Raw genomic sequence first — 27498 nt, 5'->3', positions numbered from 1 at the left:
GTACAAGTCCCAGGTACTTCAGCAGCAGCCTATTTGATATATAAGACACAAGCAGCCTACTTGATGCCCACCATCATGTGTATCCACCAGTTGGCCTGGACGGTCCACCCCAGCTGCTCACAGACAGAGATCTGCTGGAGGAAGTGCTCCCTGGCCTCCGCCTCGCCCCGGTCCTCCTGCAGCGCCCCCCGCAGGTAGCACATGTCCTCTGCAGCACTCAGCTCAGGGATGCCCGTCAACAGCATGAGGGAGAAGAGCGTGACCAGGAGACGAGAGTGGGTACGCAAGGAGAGGTACGCCTCGGTGCAGGTGTCCTGGAGAGGAGGAGAAGAGAGGGGAGGAGAGGAGAGGAGAGGAGAGAAGAGGAGAGGAGAGGAGAGGAGAAGAGAAGAGAGGAGAGGAGAGGAGAGAAGAGGAAAGGAGAGAAGAGGAGAGGAGAAGAGAGGAGAGGGGAGGAGAGGAGAGGAGAAGAGAAAATGCATATTATAATGAGCATGTGCGCAATGCTTCCTCCATTATTTTGCTCACTCGCTCATTCACTTACTCACGATTACACAGTAACACCTCAAGCACCACCACTTTGCTATCAACAACACAATTTCCCCCACAGGGAACACTAAAGGTTCATCTTATCTTTTATCTTATTGTATAGTATCTTAATATAATCGTATCTTATCTTATCTGTCTTAATATAATCCTGAAAGACCACAACCACACACACACACACACACACCCTGAATCGTTGGAAGTTGAGGCTGGTGCGACCTTTGACCTTGCCCATGACATACAGGAAGTCGGGCGTCAGGACAAATGGCACGCGCTCTCTGTTCACACCGAGGAAGTGCTTCGTGTTGCCCAGGATGTGACCAAAGTCTATGTGAAACAGGTTCCCTAGGGACCAAGGGAGACACGGGCACAATTTACCATACAATGAATGCTTTTCTATCCTTGTTGCAGTGTTGTAGACCAGGGGTTCCCAAACTTTTCAGGCCGGGACCGAGAAAATAAGGCGTCAGAGAGCCGCGGCCCAATGCACATCGTCAGGCTTTTTTTTCTTTTTTTTTGCCAGGTGACCGATTTTTTAAGCCAAATATCACTTCAATCCTATTAAGTTAGTTCAAGTTAGTTATTCATTTATATGTGCTATTTATGAGAGGGCTAACTTGTTGCAAAATAATAATGATAATAATAATAGCCTCATTAAAATACTATTGTTTCTTCGGTTGTTTTCAGCGTTTTATGTGCATAATCTGTTATTTAGTTTGAAATGTTCGTTGAAATAAGTAGATTTTTCGTTTTTGTTTATTTATTAAGTTAATATAAAACCATATAGTCACATTTTAGAATACAATAGAATAGAATTTTAGAATACAACTAGAAACACTGTCCTGGCCTGCTTCTAAGTTCAGTGGCCTTAAAAAAAAAACGTTTGGAATAATAAAAAAAAAATTTATCATCTCGCGGCCCTTCCGTGGCTGCTCGCGGCCCACCTTTGGGTCGCGACCCTGACTTTGGGAACCACCAGTCGAGTCACTAAATCTCGAGTCCGAGTCGAGTCTTTAGTCCCCCCAGTGTTCAAGTCCGAGTCCAAGTCCGAGTCACCAAAGAAGAGCCAGAGTCGAGTCCGAGTCGATTCTCCGTTACCCCGAGTCCGAGTCATCGAGGTTGAGTCCACTCTGGCGGTCAAAGAGCTGACGTACCAATAAGAAAAGGTCTACATTAAACATAAATGACACAGCGGTCACCGTTTCAAAGGGAGTTGATTTACTTTGTGACCCAATAGCCAAACAAAATGCACTATAGCCATCAATATCGTATGCCAAATGATTAGGGCCTATTACAAAAATTACATTTAAATATTTACCAATTAACAAGTCCGAGTCTGCACCTTCCGAGTCCGAATGCAGTCAATGCCCGAGTCCAAGTCCGAGTCATCGGTGCTCAAGTCCAAGTCGAGTCACGAGTCCTGAAAATCTCGAGTCCTACAACACTGCCTTGTTGATTGATCAATCATCCCGATTGACCTACTTGATTGATTGATTGATTGGTTGATTGATTGATTGATTGGCTGATTGACCCACTAATGAACTAATTGAACCAACCTTGGTCAGTGATCATGATGTTGTCATTGTGGCGGTCTCCTATCCCCATCACATAGGTGGCGACACAGTAACCAGCGCAGGAGTTCAGAAACCGCTCCATGGTCTGGAAGTGCTGCAGCCAGAGAACATACTCAATATTCAATATTCCCTACAGGCAGATGGTTAGATTAGATTAGATTAGATTCAAATGTATTGTCATCGTATAGCACAGTATGAACGAAAAGAAGTTTGGCATCCAACCAGAGTTCAAATGTAATAGTAAAGTGCAACAGCCATATACAATGTACAGGATATTAAACTGGGTACAAAATGTACAAATTAGTACTACTGAGTACTATCAGGTGTGTGTACAGAGTTGTAGTATAATATGTACAGTGATACAGGTGTCATACTGGCCAGCAGCGTAACTAGTAAGAGTAGGATATGTACAGATATAGATATTGTATCTACAGATATGTAAAAGGACTATGTGCAGGTAAATAAGGACAGGTGTGGATAGGTATGTGGTGAGAATAAACATATATATGGTATGGTTTCATATTCTCTACAGGTGATACACAGAGTTGCCTGGGCATGATTGCTTTAATCACATCAGGAAAGCCATTCCTTTGTTTGAAAGCAATATTTGAGGACCCAGAATGCCTCAGGATTTTGTTTCTCCACATGAGAAACATGAGTCTGGATCCTAGGGCCTAAACTTCCTCCATTTGGGATCCCAGGCTGAATAAATTGAACCTACATTTACTTTTATGTTTCACTTCTGCAAAAGTAGACAATTTCCTGACATCGTCTTTTTTTCTGTGGTTAAGAGCTCTATAAAAGTAAGGACAATGCAATGGGATTCAAACTGCATAGCCTGGGATGGTTTAAATATATTGTTTAATCGATTTTATGGACAGTCATGTTCCCGTGCCTATATTAAAGGGGCATTTCACCCTAAATAAAAACAAAAATATATGTTCCACCTTACCTGGAGTGCTATCTATCCATCCAGATAATGTTGGTGTGATTCACGAGATTATGCTATAGAGATATCTGCTATAGAGATATCTGCCATCACTCCAATACAATGGAGTTGAATGGCACTCGTTTGTGGTGCTATGTTTAATAGGTACAGAAATCAAACTATTAATATTAATAATAGATTCATATGAACTATTAATAGAACTCCACATATGAAATGCCCTGACTTTGAGAGCTCAGAACTCAACCAAAAGAGAATAAAAAGAGGGAATTTGGTGGATTCTGACCCAAAATGGGTATTGTGTCTGTTTCTAAAGTGAAAAAAGTAGTAGAACGCGCTCACCTCACTAGACTTGACACTGGGTGCTGTAACCTCTGATATCATACATAAAAATAGGGAAACAATGTCTGTTTCTAAAGTAAAATAACATTTTAACGAGTCTGGATCCCATGGCAAGACTACGTTTATTACATTTTACGAGGCTGAAAAAGTTCTCAGAACCTGCAGCTTTGACGTGGCACCTACAATCTCCTGGAATGGACCCTTGGACTTCAGCCAGTCGAACAGAGCGTCGTTCTTGAAGGCCCCCGTGGTCCCTCCCTGGATCCGCTGCACTGCTGCGATGGTCACGGCGTCCCTAACGATCTCTATCATACCTGTTGGATTAGAATTTAGCTTGAATGTCACTGGCGTTGACTCAAACCAACACTGGAGTGCATTGTTGTATAAAGCTGCACACCACATATCAAGTCCTTTGAAATTAGTCCTTTTTTAAAGGAACACGCCAACATTATGGGAAGTGCGCTTACCGTCTTCTCCAGAGTCAGACAAAAAGATGGATACCAATTTTCTCTCTGTACTTTCAGTAGGAAGCTATCCCGCTGCAAGCTAGCTTAGCTTAGCACAAATGAACGGAAGCGGATATGGACCAGCTAGCCTAGCTGTTGGGCCAAAAACACCTCTCCCAAAGTTTTTAGCAAGGCTAGTGGTTTTATCCTATGTTTTGTCCTCTGCTGTGGAGCTAGCCTATAGCGTACCTATGTTTTGTCCTCTGCTGTGGAGCTAGCCTATAGCATAGCTATGTTTTGTCCTCTGCTGTGGAGCTAGCCTATAGCATAGCTATGTTTTGTCCTCTGATGTGGAGCTAGCCTATAGCGTACCTATGTTTTGTCCTCTGCTGTGGAGCTAGCCTATAGCGTACCTATGTTTTGTCCTCTGCTGTGGAGCTAGCCTATAGCATAGCTATGTTTTGTCCTCTGCTGTGTGGAGCTAGCCTATAGCATAGCTATGTTTTGTCCTTTGCCTTGGAGCTAGCCTATAGCATACCTATGTTTTGTCCTCTGCCTTGGAGCTAACCTATAGCATACCTATGTTTTGTCCTCTGCTGTGGAGCTAGCCTATAGCGTACCTATGTTTTGTCCTCTGCTGTAGAGCTAGCCTATAGCATAGCTATGTTTTGTCCTCTGCTGTGGAGCTAGCCTATAGCATACCTATGTTTTGTCCTCTGCCTTGGAGCTAACCTATAGCGTACCTATGTTTTGTCCTCTGCTGTGGAGCTAGCCTATAGCGTACCTATGTTTTGTCCTCTGCTGTGGAGCTAGCCTATAGCGTACCTATGTTTTGTCCTCTGCTGTGGAGCTAGCCTATAGCTTACCTATGTTTTGTCCTCTGCTGTGGAGTTAGCGTACCTATGTTTTGTCCTCTGCTGTGGAGCTAGCGTACCTATGTTTTGTCCTCTGCTGTGGAGCTAGCGTACCTATGTTTTGTCCTCTGCTGTGGAGCTAGCGTCCCTATGTTTTGTCCTCTGCTGTGGAGCTAGCGTCCCTATGTTTTGTCCTCTGCTGTGGAGCTAGCGTCCCTATGTTTTGTCCTCTGCTGTGGAGCTAGCGTACCTATGTTTTGTCCTCTGCTGTGGAGCTAGCCTATAGCGTACCTATGTTTTGTCCTCTGCTGTGGAGCTAGCCTATAGCTTACCTATGTTTTGTCCTCTGCTGTGGAGTTAGCGTACCTATGTTTTGTCCTCTGCTGTGGAGCTAGCGTACCTATGTTTTGTCCTCTGCTGTGGAGCTAGCGTACCTATGTTTTGTCCTCTGCTGTGGAGCTAGCGTACCTATGTTTTGTCCTCTGCTGTTGAGCTAGCGTACCTATGTTTTGTCCTGTGGAAATACAGCCGTAAGGCACCAGGTTCAGGTCCAAAGATTTCTCCTGCCAGATGGAGTCCATCACCACCAGAGTCTAATCAGTCAAATAAGCAAATAAGACAAACAGTGTTCAACTCTGGTGACAGTTAAAAGCGTAAAGGGTACATGTGAGCATTAATATCAGTCGGTATCAGCGCTGGTATGTATGGTCTGCATTTACCTCGGAGCACCTATAACTAGTCATTCCTACACCCTATGGCTTTAGGCAAGAGGTTGGAGGAATATTCACTTTTTAATAAAGTCTTCTGTTTAAAGGTCCAATCTGTGATCTAAATGTGAACAAGTGGCTACACCGCCATCCCAATAATTCTTTTTTTATTCTCTAATTGATTGACTGAGTTCTTGGATACAAGGAGTGACACTTATACGTTTTGAATAGTATTTGCTTTGTTTACATTGGTAAAAACAGAGCTATATTCTGAAGAATGTTCCAAAGTGTTTCTGAATGTAAGTGAACATGAGATGATTGTGAAAGATTACAGATTGGGCCTTTAACTCAATCCCCGCCAACAACGTTTATATGCGTGTTTGGCCGACAACCGTTGAACGCCAACCACGTATATATGCGTTATTTGATATTTTTATTCATTATTCATCCAGGGACCTTGGTGTTACCATAGGGAATGAGTCTGAGATCGTGCAATACCGGCCGCATCCAGCTAGACGGCGGTATCGAGCACCCTTTGTAACCTTGTATCTTGGCCTGTGTAATGACCAAATGTCTCCGGGCTCACTTTTCTTTGTCGGGCGAGTGGAGAGGTTCTCTCGGTTGCTTTGAAGCGCGTCAAATATCCCTGATCCATATCTTGTGGTGGGTTATGTCGTGGACCAAATGGATATCGGATGTACCAGATGGCGATCAATCAATTGGAATATTATTTTTGGAATACTCCCAGTCACAGGTAAGGACTATCTGACGTCAATTTTAGCAATGTTTATAGTAGAATTTACGTATAAGGCTATAACTCAGCATTTCGGGAATTGCCCCAGACCGCTCTAAAACCATACTTATATTCACCACGGTATAACACGGGAACGTATGGATGGAAAAATTCATTCTTTTTCACATATTGAATGATAGATAGGTGATGTCAAATGGGCCATAGTATTGTATCCATAGCTATAATATAGAATATAGTTATAGATCTACAAACAAGGTGACGCACTCCTATCTTTTAAAGCGTGGCAGTGCTAGAACGGGGCCCGACTAATCCTCGGCGGTCAATTAATTGAGGATGTAAACACTGACCTGGATGACCAGCATGTCCTGTCGGAGGTCGTCCCCCTGTTTGAAGATGATGCCCACGGGGGAGCAGGAGACGGGGGACGCCATGGGGCAAAACTCCAGCCACAGAGGCTTCTTCTTGGAGGCCATCACCTTGCACCTGTCCAGCTTCATCACACGGATCACATAATGGCGTCATTAGATTCCAGCCTATGAATTCAAAATCCAGTGTTGTCGTACTGGAGTCCAGGACTCTTACTCAAATCAAATCAAAATCAAATCAAACTTATTTGTAAGGCCTGACAGCACACGTTAATGTCCCCATGGGCCGGACACGTCTCCTGGCCCGACAACACACGTTAATGTCCCCATGGGCCGTACACGTCTTCTTTAAGGCCCGACAACACACGTTAATGTCCCCATGGGCCGGACACGTCTCCTGGCCCGACAACACACGTTAATGTCCCCATGGGGCCGGACACGTCTTCTTTTTTTTTTATCCACTTTTTCTCCCATTTTCTATATTTTCTCCCATCCCAATTTCGTATCATCCAATTCAACCCTCCCCTGTCACGAACGCTGTTTCTTGCCTCCCACAAGCCGGCTGCAATGTGGACTAAGTCATACATAGCACAAGTCCCCTCCGGTACTTGAGGTAACAGCAGTCGCATCTTTTCACCTGCGCAGCTCGATCTCTCAGTGGCGAGGAGTAACGCGTGGGAGGCTCACGCTGCCCCCGACACTTCCTGATTCTACTGCGCAGGCGCACCAACCGACCTGTAGGAGTCGCTGTCCACAACGCCCGATCCCCACCCATCAGTTTCCCACCCCCTAATACGGCCAATGTGTATTAGTATGAACGACCAGCTAAACTGAAAGCAATGTGGAGCGCTGGGCTCGAACAGGCGAGCCCAGCGTCTCTGCATTCGTGGCGAGCGCCTTGCCCACTACGCCACGTAGCCGCCCTAGGGGCCGGACACGTCTTCTTTAAGGCCCGACAACACACGTTAATGTCCCCATGGGGCCGGACACGTCTTCTTTAAGGCCCGACAACACACGTTAATGTCCCCATGGGGCCGGACACGTCTTCTTTAAGGCCCGACAACACACGTTAATGTCCCCATGGGCCGGACACGTCTTCTTTAAGGCCCGACAACACACGTTAATGTCCCCATGGGCCGGACACGTCTTCTTTAAGGCCCGACAACACACGTTAATGTCCCCATGGGGCCGGACACGTCTTCTTTAAGGCCCGACAACACACGTTAATGTCCCCATGGGGCCGGACACGTCTTCTTTAAGGCCCGACAACACACCTTAATGTCCCCATGGGCCGTACACGTCTTCTTTAAGGCCCGACAACACACGTTAATGTCCCCATGGGCCGGACACGTCTTCTTTAAGGCCCGACAACACACGTTAATGTCCCCATGGGCCGGACACATCTTCTTTAAGGCCCGACAACACACGTTAATGTCCCCATGGGGCCGGACACGTCTTCTTTAAGGCCCGACAACACACGTTAATGTCCCCATTGGCCGGACACGTCTTCTTTAAGGCCCGACAACACACGTTAATGTCCCCATGGGGCCGGACACATCTTCTTTAAGGCCCGACAACACACGTTAATGTCCCCATGGGGCCGGACACGTCTTCTTTAAGGCCCGACAACACACGTTAAGTCCCCATGGGCCGGACACGTCTCCTGGCCCGACAACACACGTTAATGTCCCCATGGGCCGGACACGTCTTCTTTAAGGCCCGACACGTTAATGTCCCCATGGGCCGGACACGTCTTCTTTAAGGCCCGACACGTTAATGTCCCCATGGGCCGGACACGTCTTCTTTAAGGCCCGACAACACACGTTAATGTCCCCATGGGCCGGTGACAACACACGTTAATGTCCCCATGGGCCGGACACGTCTTCTTTAAACAAGTCAAGAAGAAACATCACAATAAATCAAAAACAAAACAAAAACACCATAAAGTCCAAATATTCTTTAATAAATTAATGCAACACTCCCAGGCAGACATACCCCACGCAAAGGTAAGGAAAAACTCACTAAAACCTATAGCAATAGGAAAAAATGCCACACCACACGGAAATGTGGAGCAGAGAAACCAGGAGACTCGAGTTGGACTTGAGCACTGAGGCCAATAAACTAAACATGTCTGCAAATACATCTTGTACTACTGTGTGTGTGTGTGCGCGTGCGTGTGCGTGCGTGTGCGTCAGTCTGAGCTTCAATACACCAGGCTAACTTGGCACAGTGTTTAATGAGATAGTAGTGGATTAGTGACTGGACAGAATCTCCTCTCCATCACTGTGCCGTCTCCTCTAACGTCAGTCACTCGGTCGATGATATGAGCAGGCTGTGTGATGAGTGAACCATTTAAAATAAGTAACTAACTTATTTTGTATTAACTACGTAAATAACTGCAGAGACAGAGAGCAGGTGTACTTAAGTAAACAGAGGCGATGCAGACAGACAGTCTTAGTGTTCAATTAATGTTAATTTAGGTTGTTCAATTTTTTTTGTCTCATTTGTTATTATTATTAAATTGCAAAAAATACATACAAATAAAACATATCAGCCATCAGCCACCCACGCTCTCTAAATATCAGAAAAACCCATATAGGTCGACCACTAACACACACATAATAATAACATAATAATAATGATGTTATTGAACTGAACAGAACTACACACAGGCTACAAACAAACAGTGTACTAACAAACTCAACACAACCAACTACTGCACTGAAACACTGCATTGACTGTCACTGAATAGAACCACTTTCTCTCCCTGCCTCTCTCACACACACACACACACGCGCGCGCACACACACACGCACCCACACACACACACACGCAAGCCTTACCAAGATCCTCCCAGCTCTGATGCGAGGGTCAAAGGGCACCAGAAAATCACTGGGGAGATTACAGTCTCTGAGCAGCTCTTGGACCTTCAAGGAAGCTGAGGACATACAGGTCAGGTATATAATACTCTCTTTTTGTATCACAAACAGTACTGTATATTTGTAGATCTGGTATGTCATAAATGTATACATGTAGCAGTACTGTCTATTTGTATGTCATATATGTTATGATGAATTGAAAATGATGTAAACAAGACGAAAGTCTTTCTCTGGTCTGCGTCCCCTTATTAACAATTGTGTGTATTGAGCCGTACTGTATATTGTACCCATTCTGCAATCTGTTGATAAAATGTTCAATCAATTCAATCAATCAATCAATTCAATCAATCAGTATAAACATGAGAGAGGAGGGACGCAGAGACGCAGCCCCCTCAGGCTGAAGTTACACGAGGGGAAAACACAACGTTGCATTTTCACTCGTGAAAAAACCACAGTCAGGTTAGACGACACACTGTTATTCACGGGAGAGTAGCGCCGCTTTATATAATACACCAAAAGGCTATTGTATTATCTAGGTCGTCCTCGGACGGGCCCTCCGTCGGTGCTTCCAGTCATCCCGATCCTCCATGCATCTGGCTAGCTCGCCGGTGCTTTCTGTTCCCGCATCTCTCCTGAGTACGTCCACGTAGGTTAACGTGGGAAGTTATCTCCTTCCCTACCCCACGCCAAGAGAGCGTCATGGTACCATCAGGCTACGCTAAGCTACAAGTTATCTCCTTCACTACCCCACGCCAAGAGAGCGTCATGGTACCATCAGGCTACGCTAAGCTACAAGTTATCTCCTTCCCTACCCCACGCCAAGAGAGCGTCATGGTACCATCAGGCTACGCTAAGCTACAAGTTATCTCCTTCACTACCCCACGCCAAGAGAGCGTCATGGTACCATCAGGCTACGCTAAGCTACAAGTTATCTCCTTCACTACCCCACGCCAAGAGAGCATCATGGTACCATCAGGCTATGCTAAGCTACAAGTTATCTCCTTCACTACCCCACGCCAAGAGAGCGTCATGGTACCATCAGGCTATGCTAAGCTACAAGTTATCTCCTTCACTACCCCACGCCAAGAGAGCGTCATGGTACCATCAGGCTACGCTAAGCTACAAGTTATCTCCATCACTACCCCACGCCAAGAGAGCATCATGGTACCATCAGGCTACGCTAAGCTACAAGTTATCTCCATCACTACCCCACGCCAAGAGAGCGTCATGGTACCATCAGGCTACGCTAAGCTACAAGTTATCTCCTTCCCTACCCCACGCCAAGAGAGCGTCATGGTACCATCAGGCTACGCTAAGCTACAAGTTATCTCCTTCACTACCCCACGCCAAGAGAGCGTCATGGTACCATCAGGCTACGCTAAGCTACAAGTTATCTCCTTCACTACCCCACGCCAAGAGAGCGTCATGGTACCATCAGGCTACGCTAAGCTACAAGTTATCTCCTTCACTACCCCACGCCAAGAGAGCATCATGGTACCATCAGGCTACGCTAAGCTACAAGTTATCTCCTTCCCGCGTAATTTTTTTCCGTAGCTGCATTTTGCGGAGACGCTCTCTGATTGGCCACTGACTGACGCTCTCTGATTGGCCACTGACATGTGCGCCCAATCGCGTGACGAGCTGTGTCTTTGCCCATTTCCGGGTCTAACAGCAGCAAACTACCTAACGCCTAGTTCATCACTGGTTAAGCTTATAGGCGACTCTTTCGAAGTTGGTTAAGGTTAGAGTTTGGAATCAGGGCTGGTGTTCTATCGCCCTGCTCTAAGACAAACTCTAACCTTAACCAACTTCGAAAGAGTGCCTAAGCTTAACCGGTGTAGAAACAGGTGTCACACGATTGGGCGCACATGTCACATGATGTGGCCAATCAGAGAGCGTCTCCGCAAAATGCTGCTACGGGAAAAAAAATAACGCCTCCTTCCCTACCCCACGCCAAGAGGCCGCACCCTCAGGTGTAACACTCCCTCACCTCCTTAGCCCCCGCCCCTCACCCATGGGACCACCAACCACAGGGCAGCTTGGTGATGGAGCCCCAAGCTTAGTGGACCATGAATGATTGACAGCTAAACCCCCCCCACTCAGTACCCACATACTTGACAGTCATCACATTCACTGGATCACATCAGTATAGCTACACATAGCAGCCAACTCTCTCGATCCTAACTAGGGTTGCTACAGTATAAATACACTTCTGTCAGCGACACTTGTCAAAAGTGTAGAGCAGGGGTCAGCAACCTTAGGCACAAGTCAAGTCAAGTCAAGAGTTTTATTTGTCACGGCATACAAGTATACAATGAAATGCGGGTGGTCTTGCCCGCAACGATGTGCATAATACAATAGTAATAACATATAATAGAATCCAATAGAACAACATTGTGCAATAAAACAAGTAACATAGTAGGGCATATCGGTATATGTACATAAGTTATTTACAGAGCATGGTAGGACATGCTAGGTCCTGTGGTAGTGCAATACACTGTTAGCTACGGATGAGGCACTGGGTCTTTCTGTACATGCTATATTATACAATCTCAAGTTATACTATACTATTTTTAAAGTGACCTTTCCTTAGTGGCCATAAGTGTGGGCGTGTGCAGCATGAGTGTGTGCTTGCTCATGTTAAAGTGGCTGCTAGTGTGTGAGCGTGTACAGTGTGTGTGTCGTGTGTGCTCATGTGTGCTTGTGTGTGGAGAGTTCAGTGTTCAAGGCTCTGATGGCCTGGGGGAAGAAGCTGAGCCGAAGTCTCTCTGTCCTAGTAGCTGGTGTTCGCAGGCGTCTGCCTGACCTGAGCAGCATGAACAGGCTGTTGTTGGGGTGGTGAGGGTCTTTCATTATCCTGCAGGCTCTGGATTTGCACCTCTTGTTGTATAGAACCTGCAGGGGTGGTAGTGCAATACCAGTGGTACACTCGGCTGAGTGCACCACTTTCTGTAGGGCCTTCTTGTCCTGTGCCGTGCTGTTTCCATACCAGGCAGTGATGTTTCCAGTCAAGATGCTCTCTACAGCTCCGGAGTAGAAGGACTGGCACGCGGTATCTAAACCAATGGCACGCTATAGCAAGAGAGGAAGTGTGTAAAAGAGAGGAACCTTTTTGGTAATGTGTCCTCTCACCTCCACGCCGAGTTACCTCTTTCACAGCCATTGGCAGTTGCACAGCCTGTTATTTAGGGTAGGTTGACTGATATAATCAGGGATATTTCAGTGTCGGAGACAATCAGAGAGAAGGGTCAGTCTGTTGTTGTCTGCCGAACATTGTGTTAAACGCCATTTTGAGACCAAACATGAGAACACTTTAAAGGATGATGCAGACGAGGCTGAATGTGTCCAGGTATTGCAAGCAAGCATCTCATAAAGACGGCAGCATTCTTGTATATTATATAATTATGAGCGGAAAATGGTTATTAAAACTATTGCTATGCACGTTGCCCATATGGATGGAATAGAATTACCAGTGGCGAATATGAATGGAGGGAAGCCAAGCTTCCCCAAAAATATTACTAGTATAAAAAAATATATATATAAATAAAAAGTAAAAAGATATATCTTTTTTTAAATTTGTTTTATAGTTTACAATAATAAGAAAATCATTATTTTTCATCTCTGTGTTATAATAATGTTCTCCCTCCTGGAGAAATGAACCAATTTCTGGCATCCCTTGAAAAATAATTGGCATCCTCTGTCATTTTACCCACGCGACGCCACTGAGAATTACAGATCTGTTGGAGATTTACATTTTGATGCGGTGTCATAACTAAACTTAATGTTAACCTTAATGTTGATATGGCACACTGGTTAACAAGAACCTTTTAAAATGGCACTTCGTATCAAAAAAGTTCGCTGACCCCTGGTGTAGAGCGCACCCACATGCTGCGTTCGTTTACGGTCGGAGGTGGGAAGTCTGGAGTGGGAGAAACGCGTCGTCTCCAACCCACTTCAACCTAATATGGAAATGAGGGGTATCTCTCAGTTTTAGAAATATGAACTATCTGAGAGAGCAGCCCACACCTGGAACAGTCTGCCAACACGGCTCAGGGAGTATCAAAGATACATTTAATTTAAATCGAACTTAAAATCATGGTTGCGGAGATAGTCAAGTGTGCAACCATTTTGACTGAGGGGTTGTGATGTATTTTAATGTATTTATTATTTTAATAATGTATTTTAGTGTATTGTAACCTACTGATTCCTACTGTGTTTTAATTATTGTACGGTGTCTTAATTATTGTAGTGCTCATGTCACCTGCCCCAGAGACTATACAGTTTGAAAATTAGCCAACCTGGCTAAACTGGCATATATTTACAGTCAAATGTTCCTTATTAATATGCACCGTCTCTGTATTTTAAACCAATAAATACAAATACAAATCTGTGTCTGTGTTAGGTCCATCGGTTAGGTCCTACCTGTGGGTGGGAGGTCCTTTGGGTACAGCGTCTTAACCAGGTTGTCCACCTCCCGAAGAGCTTCCGCCGCCTGGACCTGCTGCGTGAAGCCGTCCAGCATGGCCTGACCGCAGCCCAGAAGGTAGGCCTCCAGGACCACAGCCATGCGCTGGCAGAAGTACGAGCAGCCGGCCACCTCGCTCCGAACATACCAGAAGAAGAAGTGTCCGATTCTCTTGCTCTGCAGCACACGTCGAGTGAGTGAGTGAGTAACGCGAATGTTCAAATTAGGGCTGACCCCTATTAGTCGATTAGTCGACTAATCGGTCGAAAGGAGCCGTAGTCGACTGGCCAACCTCTTAGTCGAATATAAAAAAAATTAAATAGATTTTTTTTATAATATTTTTTTTTATTTACATTTTTTATCATTCTTTCCAAAAGAAAAGAGGCCTAGAAGCGTGGCTAACGCTAATGGCACGCACACCAGAGGCTAACTGCCTAAGAAAACAGGCACAGAGGCACTGAAAGAGGATTTCACCCGTCTAATGAACACACTAGACTAGACAAATATCAAGATGTATCCATCAGTGGACCGATTACATGCTTTTGCACAGAGGACAAGAAGCCTCCAGTCGACTCCTTCAGACATTAAGCACCCCCCACAGCCCAAATGGCATGATACAAAAAAAAATAATAATAATAATATTATACTTTTTTTAATTTTTTTAGTCGACCAATAGTCGACTAACGGCAAATTTTGGCCAATCATAGTCGACCATCCAAATCCTTAGTCGGGGACAGCCCTAGTTCAAATACAGGCCATTCGATTCCACACGTCAATCAGGAGTATAGGGATGGGCTTCGATTTTCTAATGTTTGAATAGTCGTAAAAATTATATATTTTTCTAAATAAAATACAACAAATAGATTATTATCATTTTGTCTCATAAAAAATATATATTTTTTAACAGCCGGGAGAACAGAAAAGAAAGATGATGAAAGAGAGACATATACAGATGTTACATGGTAGCAGTGTTTTTTGTACGTTTGACATGTTGTTTCACTCATTTCATGCATCACTGATGTGACGTTCAGAATTGGTGACGAACGCAATCTCCGCTACGCCACCTAACCGCCTCCATAGACATTTTTCAATAGAATTATGATGCTAGGGGAACAGCTGGGCCCAAGTTTATTTCTTGTCAGCTGTTGTATTAGCAAACACTGCAATGGGAAATACATTTGAAATATGTATATGTTGTCAAGTTTGAAAAGATTAAAATAACATGACTCACTCTCACAGCTCTCCGGATGAGGAATCGAGCCAGGAAACTGTCGTGATAGGGCTCCACTTTGAGGGTCTGTGGTCATAACAGGATTCATAGCATCAAAAGGTCTTTACCGTTGCATTTGAGGAAATAAATTGCTTATATACCATGATACAGTAGAGAAACGTCCAACTGAACAGGTTTCACTGGGTGTACAGTGACGGTTGTGAAATGTTTTGCTCTTGCTGCTTCTTTTACACTGATTTTATGTCTTATTTCTTACTGATGTAAAAGCACTTTGAACTGCAATCCCACCTAAAAGGTGCTATACTAATAAAGTGTATTATTATTATTAAATGTGTTTTCAATATGAAACAAATTTAATATGAAACAAATCAAACGAACAAACGAACAAACTGACTAACTAACTAACTAATTAACTAACTAACTAACTAACTAGCTGACTGACTGACTGACTGACTGACTGATTGACTGACTGACTGACTGACTGACTAACAGAGAACCTACCTGCACCAGCTGCAGCAGATATGTCAGAACCTAACTAACTGACTAACTATCTTTCTATCTAACTAACTAACCATCTAACTAACTACCTACCTACCTACCTACCCAACTAACTAACTAACTAACTAACTAACTATCTATCTATCTAACTAACCAACAGAGAACCTACCTGAACCAGCTGCAGCAGATATGTCAGAACCTAACTAACTAACTAACTAACTAACTAACTAACTAACTAACTAACTAACTAACTAACTAACTAACCAACAGAGAACCTACCTGAACCAGCTGCAGCAGATATGTCAGAACCTAACTAACTAACTAACTAACTAACTAACTAACTAACTAACTAACTAACTAACTAACTAACTAACCAACAGAGAACCTACCTGAACCAGCTGCAGCAGATATGTCAGAACCTAACTAACTAACTAACTAACTAACTAACTAACTAACTAACTAACTAACTAACTAACTAACTAACTAACTAACTACCTAACTAACTAACTAACTAACTAACTAACTAACTAACCAACAGAGAACCTACCTGCACCAGCAGATATATCAGAACCTAACTAACTAACTAACTAACTAACTAACTAACTAACTAACTAACTAACTAACTAACTAACTAACTATCTATCTATCTATCTATCTAACTAACTAACCAACAGAGAACCTACCAGCTGCAGCAGATATGTCAGAACCTAACTAACTAACTAACTAACTAACTAACTAACTAACTAACTAACTAACTAACTAACTAACCAACCAACAGAGAACCTACCAGCTGCATCAGATATGTCAGAACCTAACTAACTAACTAACTAACTAACTAACTAACTAACTAACTAACTAACTAACTAACTAACTAACTCTATCTATCTATCTATCTATCTAACTAACTAACCAACAGAGAACCTACCTGAACCAGATGCAGCAGATATGTCAGAACCTAACTAACTAACTAACTAACTAACTAACTAACTAACTAACTAACTCTATCTATCTAACTAACTAACCAACAGAGAACCTACCTGAACCAGCTGCAGCAGATATGTCAGAACCTAACTAACTAACTAACTAACTAACTAACCAACAGAGAACCTACCAGCTGCAGCAGATATGTCAGAACCTAACTAACTAACTAACTAACTAACTAACTAACTAACTAACTAACTAACTAACTAACTAACTAACCAACAGAGAACCTACCAGCTGCAGCAGATATGTCAGAACCTAACTAACTAACTAACTAACTAACTAACTAACTAACTAACTAACTAACTAACTAACTAACTATCTAACTAACTAACCAACAGAGAACCTACCAGCTGCAGCAGATATGTCAGAACCTAACTAACTAACTAACTAACTAACTAACTAACTAACTAACTAACTAACTAACTAACTAACTAACTAACTCTATCTATCTATCTAACTAACTAACCAACAGAGAACCTACCTGAACCAGCTGCAGCAGATATGTCAGAACCTAACTAACTAACTAACTAACTAACTAACTAACTAACTAACTAACTAACTAACTAACTAACTAACTAACTAACTAACTAACTAACTAACTAACTCTATCTATCTAACTAACTAACCAACAGAGAACCTACCTGCACCAGCTGCAGCAGATATGTCAGAACCTAACTAACTAACTAACTAACTAACTAACTAACTCTATCTATCTATCTAACTAACTAACCAACAGAGAACCTACCTGAACCAGCTGCAGCAGATATGTCAGAACCTAACTAACTAACTAACTAACTAACTAACTAACTAACTAACTAACTAACTAACTAACTAACTAACTCTATCTATCTAACTAACTAACCAACAGAGAACCTACCTGCACCAGCTGCAGCAGATATGTCAGAACCTAACTAACTAACTAACTAACTAACTAACTAACTAACTAACTAACTCTATCTATCTAACTAACTAACCAACAGAGAACCTACCTGCACCAGCTGCAGCAGATATGTCAGAACCTAACTAACTAACTAACTAACTCTATCTAACTAACTAACCAACAGAGAACCTACCTGCACCAGCTGCAGCAGATATGTCAGAACCTAACTAACTAACTAACTAACTAACTAACTAACTAACTAACTCTATCTAACTAACTAACCAACAGAGAACCTACCTGCACCAGCTGCAGCAGATATGTCAGAACCTAACTAACTAACTAACTAACTAACTAACTAACTAACTAACTAACTAACTAACTAACTAACTAACTCTATCTAACTAACTAACCAACAGAGAACCTACCTGCACCAGCTGCAGCAGATATGTCAGAACCTAACTAACTAACTAACTAACTAACGAACTAACGAACTAACGAACTAACTAACTAACTAACTAACTAACCAACAGAGAACCTACCTGCACCAGCTGCAGCAGGTACGTCAGCACCTCACCATTGGACAGACTCTCCAGTCTCTGCACCGCCAGCCTCCTCACCGTCTCGTCTGTGAAGTCCACGCTCAACAGTTCCAGGGCCACGGACAGGTCCAGCTCCCCGGGCACCCAGTGGGCCAGCAGCCAGTGCACCTCCTCCACCACGCCGCGGCTCAGCCAGTTAACGCTGCGGAGGAACTGCGGCAGGTTGGAGGCGTAGCGGACGCTCTCCTCGCGGAACCTCCGGAGACGGGCCTTGTCGGTGGCGATCACCGGGGAAGGGGACGTGAGAGGCGAGGGATCGGACGCCCGGCGCAGGGGCGGCATGGCCGGCAGAGCGAGAGAGGGAGAGGCCTGGGTGTTCATCAGGGTCAGCGAGGAGGATAAGGTGGAGAAGAGAGACCCGATGTGGGTAAGGGCGGAGGAACCGCGATTGCAGAAATGCGAATGCCTTTTGGGAGGTAGATTAGGGCCCGGGTTGGCGGACGGCGGCAGGCTGTCGGCGCGCGAGGAGGAGGCCACGGTGGAGGAGCGAGAGAGGCACGCGGAAGGCGAGAGGCCGACCGCGGCGGAGGTCGTCCGGCTGGCGGGGGAGGTGGTCCGGCTGGCGGGGGAGGTGGTCCGGCTGGCGGGGGAGGTCGTCCGGCTCGCGGGGGAGGTGGTCCGGCTGGCGGGGGAGGTGGTCCGGCTGGCGGGGGAGGTGGTCCGGCTCGCGGGGGAGGTGGTCCGGCTCGCGGGGGAGGTGGTCCGGCTCGCGGGGGAGGTCGTCCGGCTCGCGGTGGACGAGGAACAAAAGTGTGTAAAAGAAGAAACGCTCGGGGCGCAGGGTGAGGAGGGTGAGACGGTAGGAGAGCAGGAGGCTCCGGTGAGCCGCCCTGGATCGGGAGAGGAGGAGATCGCAGGCGGCGATGGGCAGAGGGGTTGGGCGATACGCTGCAGCGCCAAGCTGGACGCGGGAAGGTTGTCTCCAGGCGCGGCGGCGGCCATGCTGCTGGGGAGGACCACGGGGAAGCTGTAGCGGTCCAGGAGGAAACTGACGGCCATGGAGTCGGCGATGTCGGGGTTGGCGGCGGTGCACAGTTTGTCCGCCTGGTAGGTGAAGGCGTCCACCTCCAGCTCAGGGTATGTCCACATGTGGAGGGTGTGAGGGCCCTGGCTGAGCACTGACCTGTTTGAGGACAATTTGCGTTTTTATTAGGACAGTTATATTTTATCCCTACATTCATCCATTTTCATGACGTCTACGTACCTCACCTGCTACTTCACTTTTATCCAAAGCGCTTTACAACTTGTTCCTCACATTTTTACCCACTCACTCACACATTCACACACTGACAGCGGAGGCGACCGTGATGCGAGGTGCCGACCTGCTCATCGGGAGCAGTTAGGGGGTTGAGAGTGTCTTGCTCAACGACACTTCGACACACTGCCCGGGAATAATGGGAATCGAACTGGGAACCTCCGCATTAGCAGACAATTACCAGACGACCACTCTACCTCCAGGACCACTGTCGCCCCTACATTAGTCCAATGACCCCCATTTTGTAAGAATGTCTCTCATAGGTTGGGGATTCTTTGAACTCTGGCGCTACAGGTGCTGCAGTTTCTGAAGAACCTTCTCTCTCTTCGCTGTAACTCAAATAGTCGTGGTCAGTCTTTGCTCTGGAGGTGCATCATGTGGATGTGTTGGATGATTATTCATAATTCAACATCACTGTTCAAGGATTGATTGGGAATTAAAAAAAAAGTCCCCTGAGAGTACATTTTAACATCATGGGTAGGCATTATGCACTGAAATAACAAACCATAATGCTTTGGTTATGGATTTTGCCATATCTGAATATAAGTAGATAGGTTGTTTAGCTTAACTCTCCTGTTATCCTTGGGGTCAATTTGACCCCATTCAATGTGTAACGTATCTAAAATAAATGGTTAACATAAATTTTTTTGCTTATTATTTCATGACTGTTGGTGACAGGTATAGACCACGTGTTGTTATGGTGGTGTCGTAGTAGTAGTAAAGTCAGCTGTTCACCGGCGAGTTTCAGGTACGGTAATGAGGGGGTGAACGGGGAAGTCACACTTTGCTGACCGCACGCTACACTATAGTAAATCAATCTGTGATATGCCTTTTAACACTTTCTATGCCACTCACGAGTTTTCTCGGAATTATTAATATTACGTTGAAAGCCACTCACGAGATTTCTCGGATTTTTTTATTTTTTTTATTTTTTAGCGATCTGAAATCATATTGCATCACGCGAGCCTACCCTAGTCTACCCGAGAGCCGCCGGCGATCAGATGTGGAAAAAAGCGCCCCCCTATCGTCTCCCAGATGACATAAGGGATTTTGGAATGGACTCAATGAAAATGGATGGGGAAAAAAATCCTGTACTCCACATTTTCCAGTCCACTGATCCAGCCGGGGTTACCACAGTTCATTATGGATCCTCTGAGTGCCACGGATCGTGAATTCTACTGTATCACGTTAGATCTATACACTTATCGATTTTTTCGAATGGTGATCAGGAATTGGAATATACCAGTTGGATACCATCTGATGTCAGGTAAGGAATCTATGTTATCAGTGTTAGGATAATCAGACTTTTTTTGAATGAAGATATAAGCTGTTTTGTGAAATGTCCTCTATCGGTTTCACTGTAAAATCCATGAGGAAATGACCACGGCTATTATCAGCGCGCGGCTCGAATGGGCGTGCGTGTACGTATAATATTGATCATCTAGCGTTTATTTGAAAACTATTCATAAATAGGCCGACAAATATCAACGTTCTGGAATATTCCAGTAAAAGACTATTATCACAGAATGGCCCAGAATGGGCTGTTTTTTACCTCAAAACGTGTGCTTTTCTAAATGCTCTCAAACGGAAATGAAGCGATAAAAAACCAATCTGCCTTGACAGCACTGACTGGAAAAGGATTCTTTGATAAGCGACTGATTAGACACATAGCCATAATTTAAAACATAGATTAGGCGATATTAACGTTAACATTAAAGTGGATGGTGGCATTCAAGCGCTAACTCTGGCGCCACCTGGTGGCACTGAAAGTGTTAATGAGGTTACTATATGAACTGTTTTTAACCGCAATAAAGTAACCAAACGCAGTATCCTGGAGCAGTGATTTCTTGACAATCGGCGCGTCTGGCAGGTAGAATTATTTCCCCGGTTTAGTCTCTCGATGACTACATAAATGTTTGGATAGATAGTCGCCATACAATGACTTTTCCTAATTTAATGAGGACAAAATGGGTAAACATGAAATGTACATGATGTTTTCAATGTCCGGTACACACTTTGTACGCATCTGTGTTCCTTGGGGTCAATTTCAGGCTGTTTTAACTGTATAAAACATATGAAAATGTTTTACACATATTTGTTTTGATTGTTTAGGATGATATTGAGGTGACTATAACATGCACATTTGTAAAAAGATTTCCCTCTGCTGTCTGTATGTTCGTCATCCTGTTGTCACTGTACCACGTGTGTCTGTCTATTATTAGGAAACTTGAAAGCTGTTAAATATCACTGCACCATTTTGTCAGTGAGACAAATTCCTTGTTATTCAAGATACTCGTGACATATTATTAAGTGTCTGTGTTGTCGTGATATGTTGTGATGTGATGATTGAGGGCTCTAAAGGTTCTTAAGGGGTGGGGGGGGGGGAAATCGATACGTAGTAGTATCGCGATACTTTGCGTGGCGATACTGTATCGATACAAGGACGCCAAGTATCGATATTTAATTATTCATAAAAAAAAAGAAAATGTTGCATTGCATTGTTCATTTAAATACCTGTAATAGTACAGTAGTCCACACACACATGTGCATTCAGTTAAGTTGGAATATGACTGTAAAACAATACAGTTTGTCAGGTACATGCAACACAGATTACAGTGTTGACATCTGTCTGCTTGAGAAAATACCATGTTCTGCAATAAAAATTATTGAAGTGAGATGAACAGACTGAACTTTATTTTATTAGATAAAACATGTTGACAAAGTTTTACTTTGCAGTTGAAAAAAGGTAATAAATAAAATGCGATAAAAAAAATATATATATATATATATTTTTGCAATACTCAGCGTATCGCGATATATTTAGTATCGCGATACGATAGAATAATTTTTTCGTGAGGTCTCTGGCGATTCCCACCCCTATAAAATACATAAACAAGTGGTGGAGAGAATAAAAGCTCGCTTATAATGGTAGTGTCTGGTTAGGTGCGAGGGATAGTGGAGGTACTTCTCAAGGTGGGGTCCGGGAGGGGGGGGTTCGAGCTGAGCATATGTGTGTAGGTTTTTTTTAGATAACAGGTATTAGGGGTATATCTTATATAAGACAACTAACTAAAATGTGATCTCATTGGATGTGCCCTGACAATTAATGCTTGTATATCTTATCGTGTGTTGTCATGTTTGTTTATATGTTTGTTTAAAAAATAATAAAAAAAATAAAGAATAAAAAAAAAATACATAAACATATGAAGTACGAAATAGAATCCAACCTGTGGTCTATGAGGAGAAGGTTGACAAAGTACACCACCTTTCCCTGGCCCTTGTGCTGGTGTTCTGATGCTCTGTTGTCCCCAGACGACTGGGACTTGGAGTCCTTTCTCGTAGGGGCCGTGTCACTGCCGCTGGCGTTGATGGTGAAGCCCAGCTTGGCCCCACGACACAGGTCCCTGAGAAGAACGTCAAACTCCAGCCATTCGTTCCACAGCACTTCATCCGTAAAGGCCTTGGGAGCGGAGGCGACCGAAGAGACAACCCGGTTGCCGTACAGTATGGAGGCTTCGACGTAGACGGACTGCGGGTGTTTGGCTGGAAGCTTGGGGATGTCAAACCCCAAGAGCTTGACTCTGAATCTTCTGTCGCAATCCCACAGAGAGATCATGAACATGTCGTCCGGATCCCTCCCTTCCAGGCAGATGTCGTCGTGGGAGCTGGACTGACCGGTGAAACTGTCCACGAGGGGCCAGTCTACGACCCTGACGGCCTCCTCGGGGAGCTGATCCACGGGAACCACGGACAGGTGGAGGTCCTGCCCGGTCTTCAGACAGTGCCGAACCCAAAGGAAGTCACTGAGGGGGAACTCTTCCGATAAGAACTCCTCCCGCCCTGTAACCCTCAGGACCAGATCGTCGAGGGAGTCGGAGCCCCGGTCGGCCATCACCTTCCTGAAGACCTTCAGAAGAACACAGGGCGTCGCGGCGCAATCCACCGCCACCGTGAAGCTGATCCGGTTCAGATAGTGGAGGGTCACGGGAAGCTTCCGGTTCAGACCGTCCCGCAGGTCACTCGGCACGGGGACGGACGTCGTCCAGGGCTCCGTGGCGTACGCCTTGTCGTCCCGACGCCTCAGCTCCTGTCGTCGCGGCAATGCCAACTTCCTGCGCGTGAACATGAGCTCCCCGAGCCTATCGGAAGAGGAGGCCTTCCCGTCCAAGTCGTGACCAATCAGGTAGGCCAGAGTCCGCTGCTGCCTTTGCCGCTCCTCTGAATCCACGGCCGGTGCAGGCGGTGTCGCTACGAGTCTCGCCGTCGGGAAACCCACCGCGTCGCGCGACCATGAGACGTCTAGCGTCCTGACGACCTGGCGGTCGTCGTAGAGCTCGTACCAGTCTCCCCCCCGAGTGTACAGGAGGATGTACTTCTCGGGGTCCAGGATTCCCAAAGGATCAGGGTGACAGCTCAGCTCCTGGGCCTGCAAGTAGAGAAACAAGATCCAAGAAAGGTCATGGAGCCAGGTAGGGCTGACCTTCCAAGCTTTTTTTTGGCCGTCGAAGCTTCTGGGCCCAAGATTCGATTTTAATTCGAAGCTTCGACAAAAACAAAAAAGATTTATCGTTATGTTGTGGGACTTATACAGCACTTTGGTGAACTTTGTTGTTTTTAAATGTGCTCTATAAATAAAGTGGATTGGATTGGATTAATTAATTAAATTAATAATGAGACAGGGCGCGGCTGCTCTCCGTTACACAGCCAACGACATTACATTACATAATTATGTTGCAACCTTCGTCTATAAAGCAAACAATTATATAAATATAGATATGTAGTTAATAGAGACAAAGGCAGAATTCGACTTAATTAAGCACGTTTTATTAAGACATCTTTGTATATGGGTCGGGATACTGCTGCTGACTGGGTGTCTTATCAAACACATAGGTAAAACTAAAAATACTATAGAGAATTGTCAGTGTAAAGTTGAAACCTTTTAAAATCTTAGACAAACTAAACACTTTGCTTTTAGGAAATATTGTTTCAGTGTAAGCCATCATTTGAGGCTTTATAAAAGCGCAATATCTTGCAGGTAAAATTATTATATATATATATATTTTTTTATATAATCCAAATTTATTTTCCTGTTTGAATCCCGTGCCCATCGAACGAAGCTTCGAAGTATTTAAGACAGACCTAAAGCCAGGAGACAACTAGTATCCTGCAGCTCAGTTTTACCTTGCTTTAAAGGCCCCCTCCACTCAACAAACGTGTTTTCTATAGTTAACTTCTCTTAACTATGGCTTGGCTTTGACCATACAGGTTGTTATTTGTGACTTTGAATGAATGAATGAATGAAAACTTTATTTAACAGATTGCAGAATGGGTACAATACAGTACGGCTCAATACACACAATTGTTAAGGGGATGCAGACCTGAAAAAGACGTTTGTCTTGTTTCCATCAGGGTCCCCCATTTTCAATTCATATAGACATTTATGACATACACAACATACATGACATTTATGGCATAGGGACATATAGGTATTTAGTACTGATACATTTGTGACATAAACGGTATTCAAATATACAGTACTGTTACCCCTAGATCCTGACAGAGTATATACATATGATGGGGAGGGGACTGTACATTAGGAGGGGGTGGGTGGGTGGGAGGGAAATATACATACGGCGGGGAGGGAATATATACATGCGGTGGGGAGGAGACTGTCTATTACTTTTTTATACTTTGACCATACAGGTTGTTATTTGTGCAGAACTTGTATGTTATTCAATAGTAAAGTGTTAAAACATGTGTGGATGGGGATCTTTAAGCATTTAACAACATTTTACATTACAACAATCCATGTACTGACCGAATCTATTTATTTATTTATTGGACTTGACAGATCAACAATGTAGGGATCCCGTTCTGGCAGTGTCATGTCTCTTGTGCTTTGAAGTGTCATGCATGTCTCTTGTTTTGTCTTGTTTTGTCTTGAATGTGTAGAAATGCAGCTGTTTGCCGTATCATGCTCTAAATTGCCCCTTGCGGGACTAATAAAGTTTTTTTTATTGAATTGAATTGAATGATTGCTCCCTCCCATATATGTGCTCTATGTTTCTGACCGTCCTGTCTGTCTGGGGCAGCGGTCACTCGTTCCGGGTCGCCTATACCTCAACAACATTAGGTCAGTTCAGTATAAGATTTAGAGGTCCTACAATTTGGAATTCAAAACCCTCCATAGTAAAAATTCTATTCATCTATTTCATCACTCAAATCCAAGCTTAAAAACACATTGTTAAATGAATAGCTTCAATCTCATAAAACCATTCATGTCACTTTGTTTGACAGTTTCATGTTAATTTGTTTAGACTAATTATTAATGTTGTTGTTTTTGTTATTATTATTATTATTATTATTATTATTATTATTATTATTATTATTATTATTATTATTATTATTATTATTATTATTATTATATTATTATTATTATTATTATTATTATTATTATTATTATTATTTTCTTATGAAATTGATTTATGAACTTATTTCACTTTACTTTTGTTTTTATGTTTTTTTTTATTCCGATGATTTAATGAGTTGAGGCCCGTCTGGGTCTCTTGCCTCTACTCAGCACCGTTATATACACTTTCTGTCACGGTCAATGTTTAGATTTTTTTACTGTTTTGCTGAAATGGTGCGAAATAAATAAATAAATAAACGACCTCCACGCAGAGGCGAAGCCGCAGCTGGTGAACCGTGCACTGGGCCGGCAGCGCCACCCTGACGGCCTCCGCGTCCGGAGCCCCTTCTCCCAGGAACCAGGGGGCCGGAGGAGGAGGAGGCCCGTGGTGGAACTCACAGATGAACACCAGGCTGTTCTCAGACCAGCTCGGGGCAAAGCTACCCGGGGGGAACTCTGTGGCACTGTGCCTGGCAGCCTGATCCAGGAACGCCCCGGAGGCCATCGGTACTGATAGAGTGAGAAAACACAAGTGTTATTTTGAAAATGTGAATCATACAAATGATGTCATTTCAGTTTGATTGATTGAACATTTTATTTAACAGATTGCAGAATGGGTACAATACAGTACGGCTCAATACACACAATTGTTAAGGGGAGGCAGACCAGAGAAAGACTTTCGTCTTGTTTACATCAGGGTCCCCCATTTTCAATTCATCATGACATTTATGACACACACAACATACATATATACAGATATATATCATGACATTTACGACATACATGACAGTACTGTTACATTTATGACATACAATATACAAATGTACAGTACTGTTTACCAGAGATCCTAACAGAAACTATATACATTCGAGGGGGAAGAAACTGTACATTAGGAGGGGGTTGGGTGGGTGGGTGGGCGGGGGGACGGGATGTGGACATTTACGGGGGCCAGTTTCTAAATGCAGCCTCCCGTAGGTGCTCTTTGAGGGCGGTTTTGAAGGAGGGTAGGTAGATTCACATTCTTATACGGCTGTGGGTAGGGCCTTCATACACACACTGGCATGGACAGAAACATCCTTTCTTGCAGAGTAGTTAAAACTACATATTCTATTTATTAATTTAACCTCTATTTGTTTAACCAGGCAGGTCAATTAAGAACAAATTGGTATTTACAATGACGGCCTGGTGAGAGGACAAAAGGGCCTCTCGATGGGTAACGGGGAAAGGGGACCAAATAATTTAAATATAATAAAATAGAACAGAGACAGACATTTACATTTACACTGAAGATCTATGATGTTACTCTAATTGTATTAATTAAATGTATTAATTTAATTAAATTCAAATTTAGTGTATATATTCTACTACATCCCGCACAATTGTACAACCCTGTCCTGTATTCAATTCCATTGTATTTTTATTCTAATTTAGTTCATATATTCCATTTTATTTGATTCTACTTTAATTGTTAGTGTTGATGCACCAAACAACCAAGACAAATTCCGTGTATGTGCGAGCTTACTTATAATAAAGACCTTTCTGATTCTGTTCTACCACCTCTACAGCAGTATATCTTTAATTTGAATGATATGTTGACGACATAAAAAAAACGAATCTTACCTGAACAGGTATCGTTCTTCCTTCCGTACAGAAACAAAACGGTGTAACTGCATACGAGAGAGCATTTGACTGATTACACCTGAGCCAGACTTCCCTTTTTATAGTGCTCAGTACTTCCTCATACCTTTGTGAGCGACAATGAGA

The 27498-nt window shown here is 43.9% G+C and overlaps 1 protein-coding gene across 7 annotated transcripts; it reads right to left on the bottom strand.

Annotated features, from left to right (window-relative positions):
• On the bottom strand, positions 1-27406 carry LOC311226996 (phosphatidylinositol 4,5-bisphosphate 3-kinase catalytic subunit gamma isoform). Of its 7 annotated transcripts, none has more exons than XM_084312482.1 (13): positions 27355-27406; positions 25997-26244; positions 22553-23751; positions 18011-19193; positions 15110-15175; positions 13836-14055; positions 9378-9472; positions 6517-6660; positions 5211-5301; positions 3592-3722; positions 2103-2250; positions 734-891; positions 1-314 (listed from the first exon to the last, which is right to left on the bottom strand). In XM_084312482.1, the coding sequence occupies exons 2-13, from the start codon at positions 26237-26239 to the stop codon at positions 57-59; spliced, it is 3936 nt and encodes a 1311-aa protein (XP_084168608.1). In that variant the 5' UTR covers positions 26240-26244; positions 27355-27406; the 3' UTR covers positions 1-56. The 7 variants fall into 7 exon arrangements, with proteins under 7 accessions (XP_084168608.1, XP_084168609.1, XP_084168611.1 ...); XM_084312483.1 differs by having other exon boundaries at positions 2103-2214; XM_084312484.1 differs by having other exon boundaries at positions 109-314; positions 789-891.
• Positions 27407-27498: the final 92 nt, after the last annotated feature.

This window comes from Notolepis coatsorum (assembly GCF_963971535.1).
Source record: "Notolepis coatsorum genome assembly, chromosome: 4".
Taxonomy (NCBI): domain Eukaryota; kingdom Metazoa; phylum Chordata; class Actinopteri; order Aulopiformes; family Paralepididae; genus Notolepis; species Notolepis coatsorum.
Note: the sequence above shows the minus strand (reverse complement) of the source record. Positions and strands in the feature narration are given on the sequence as shown.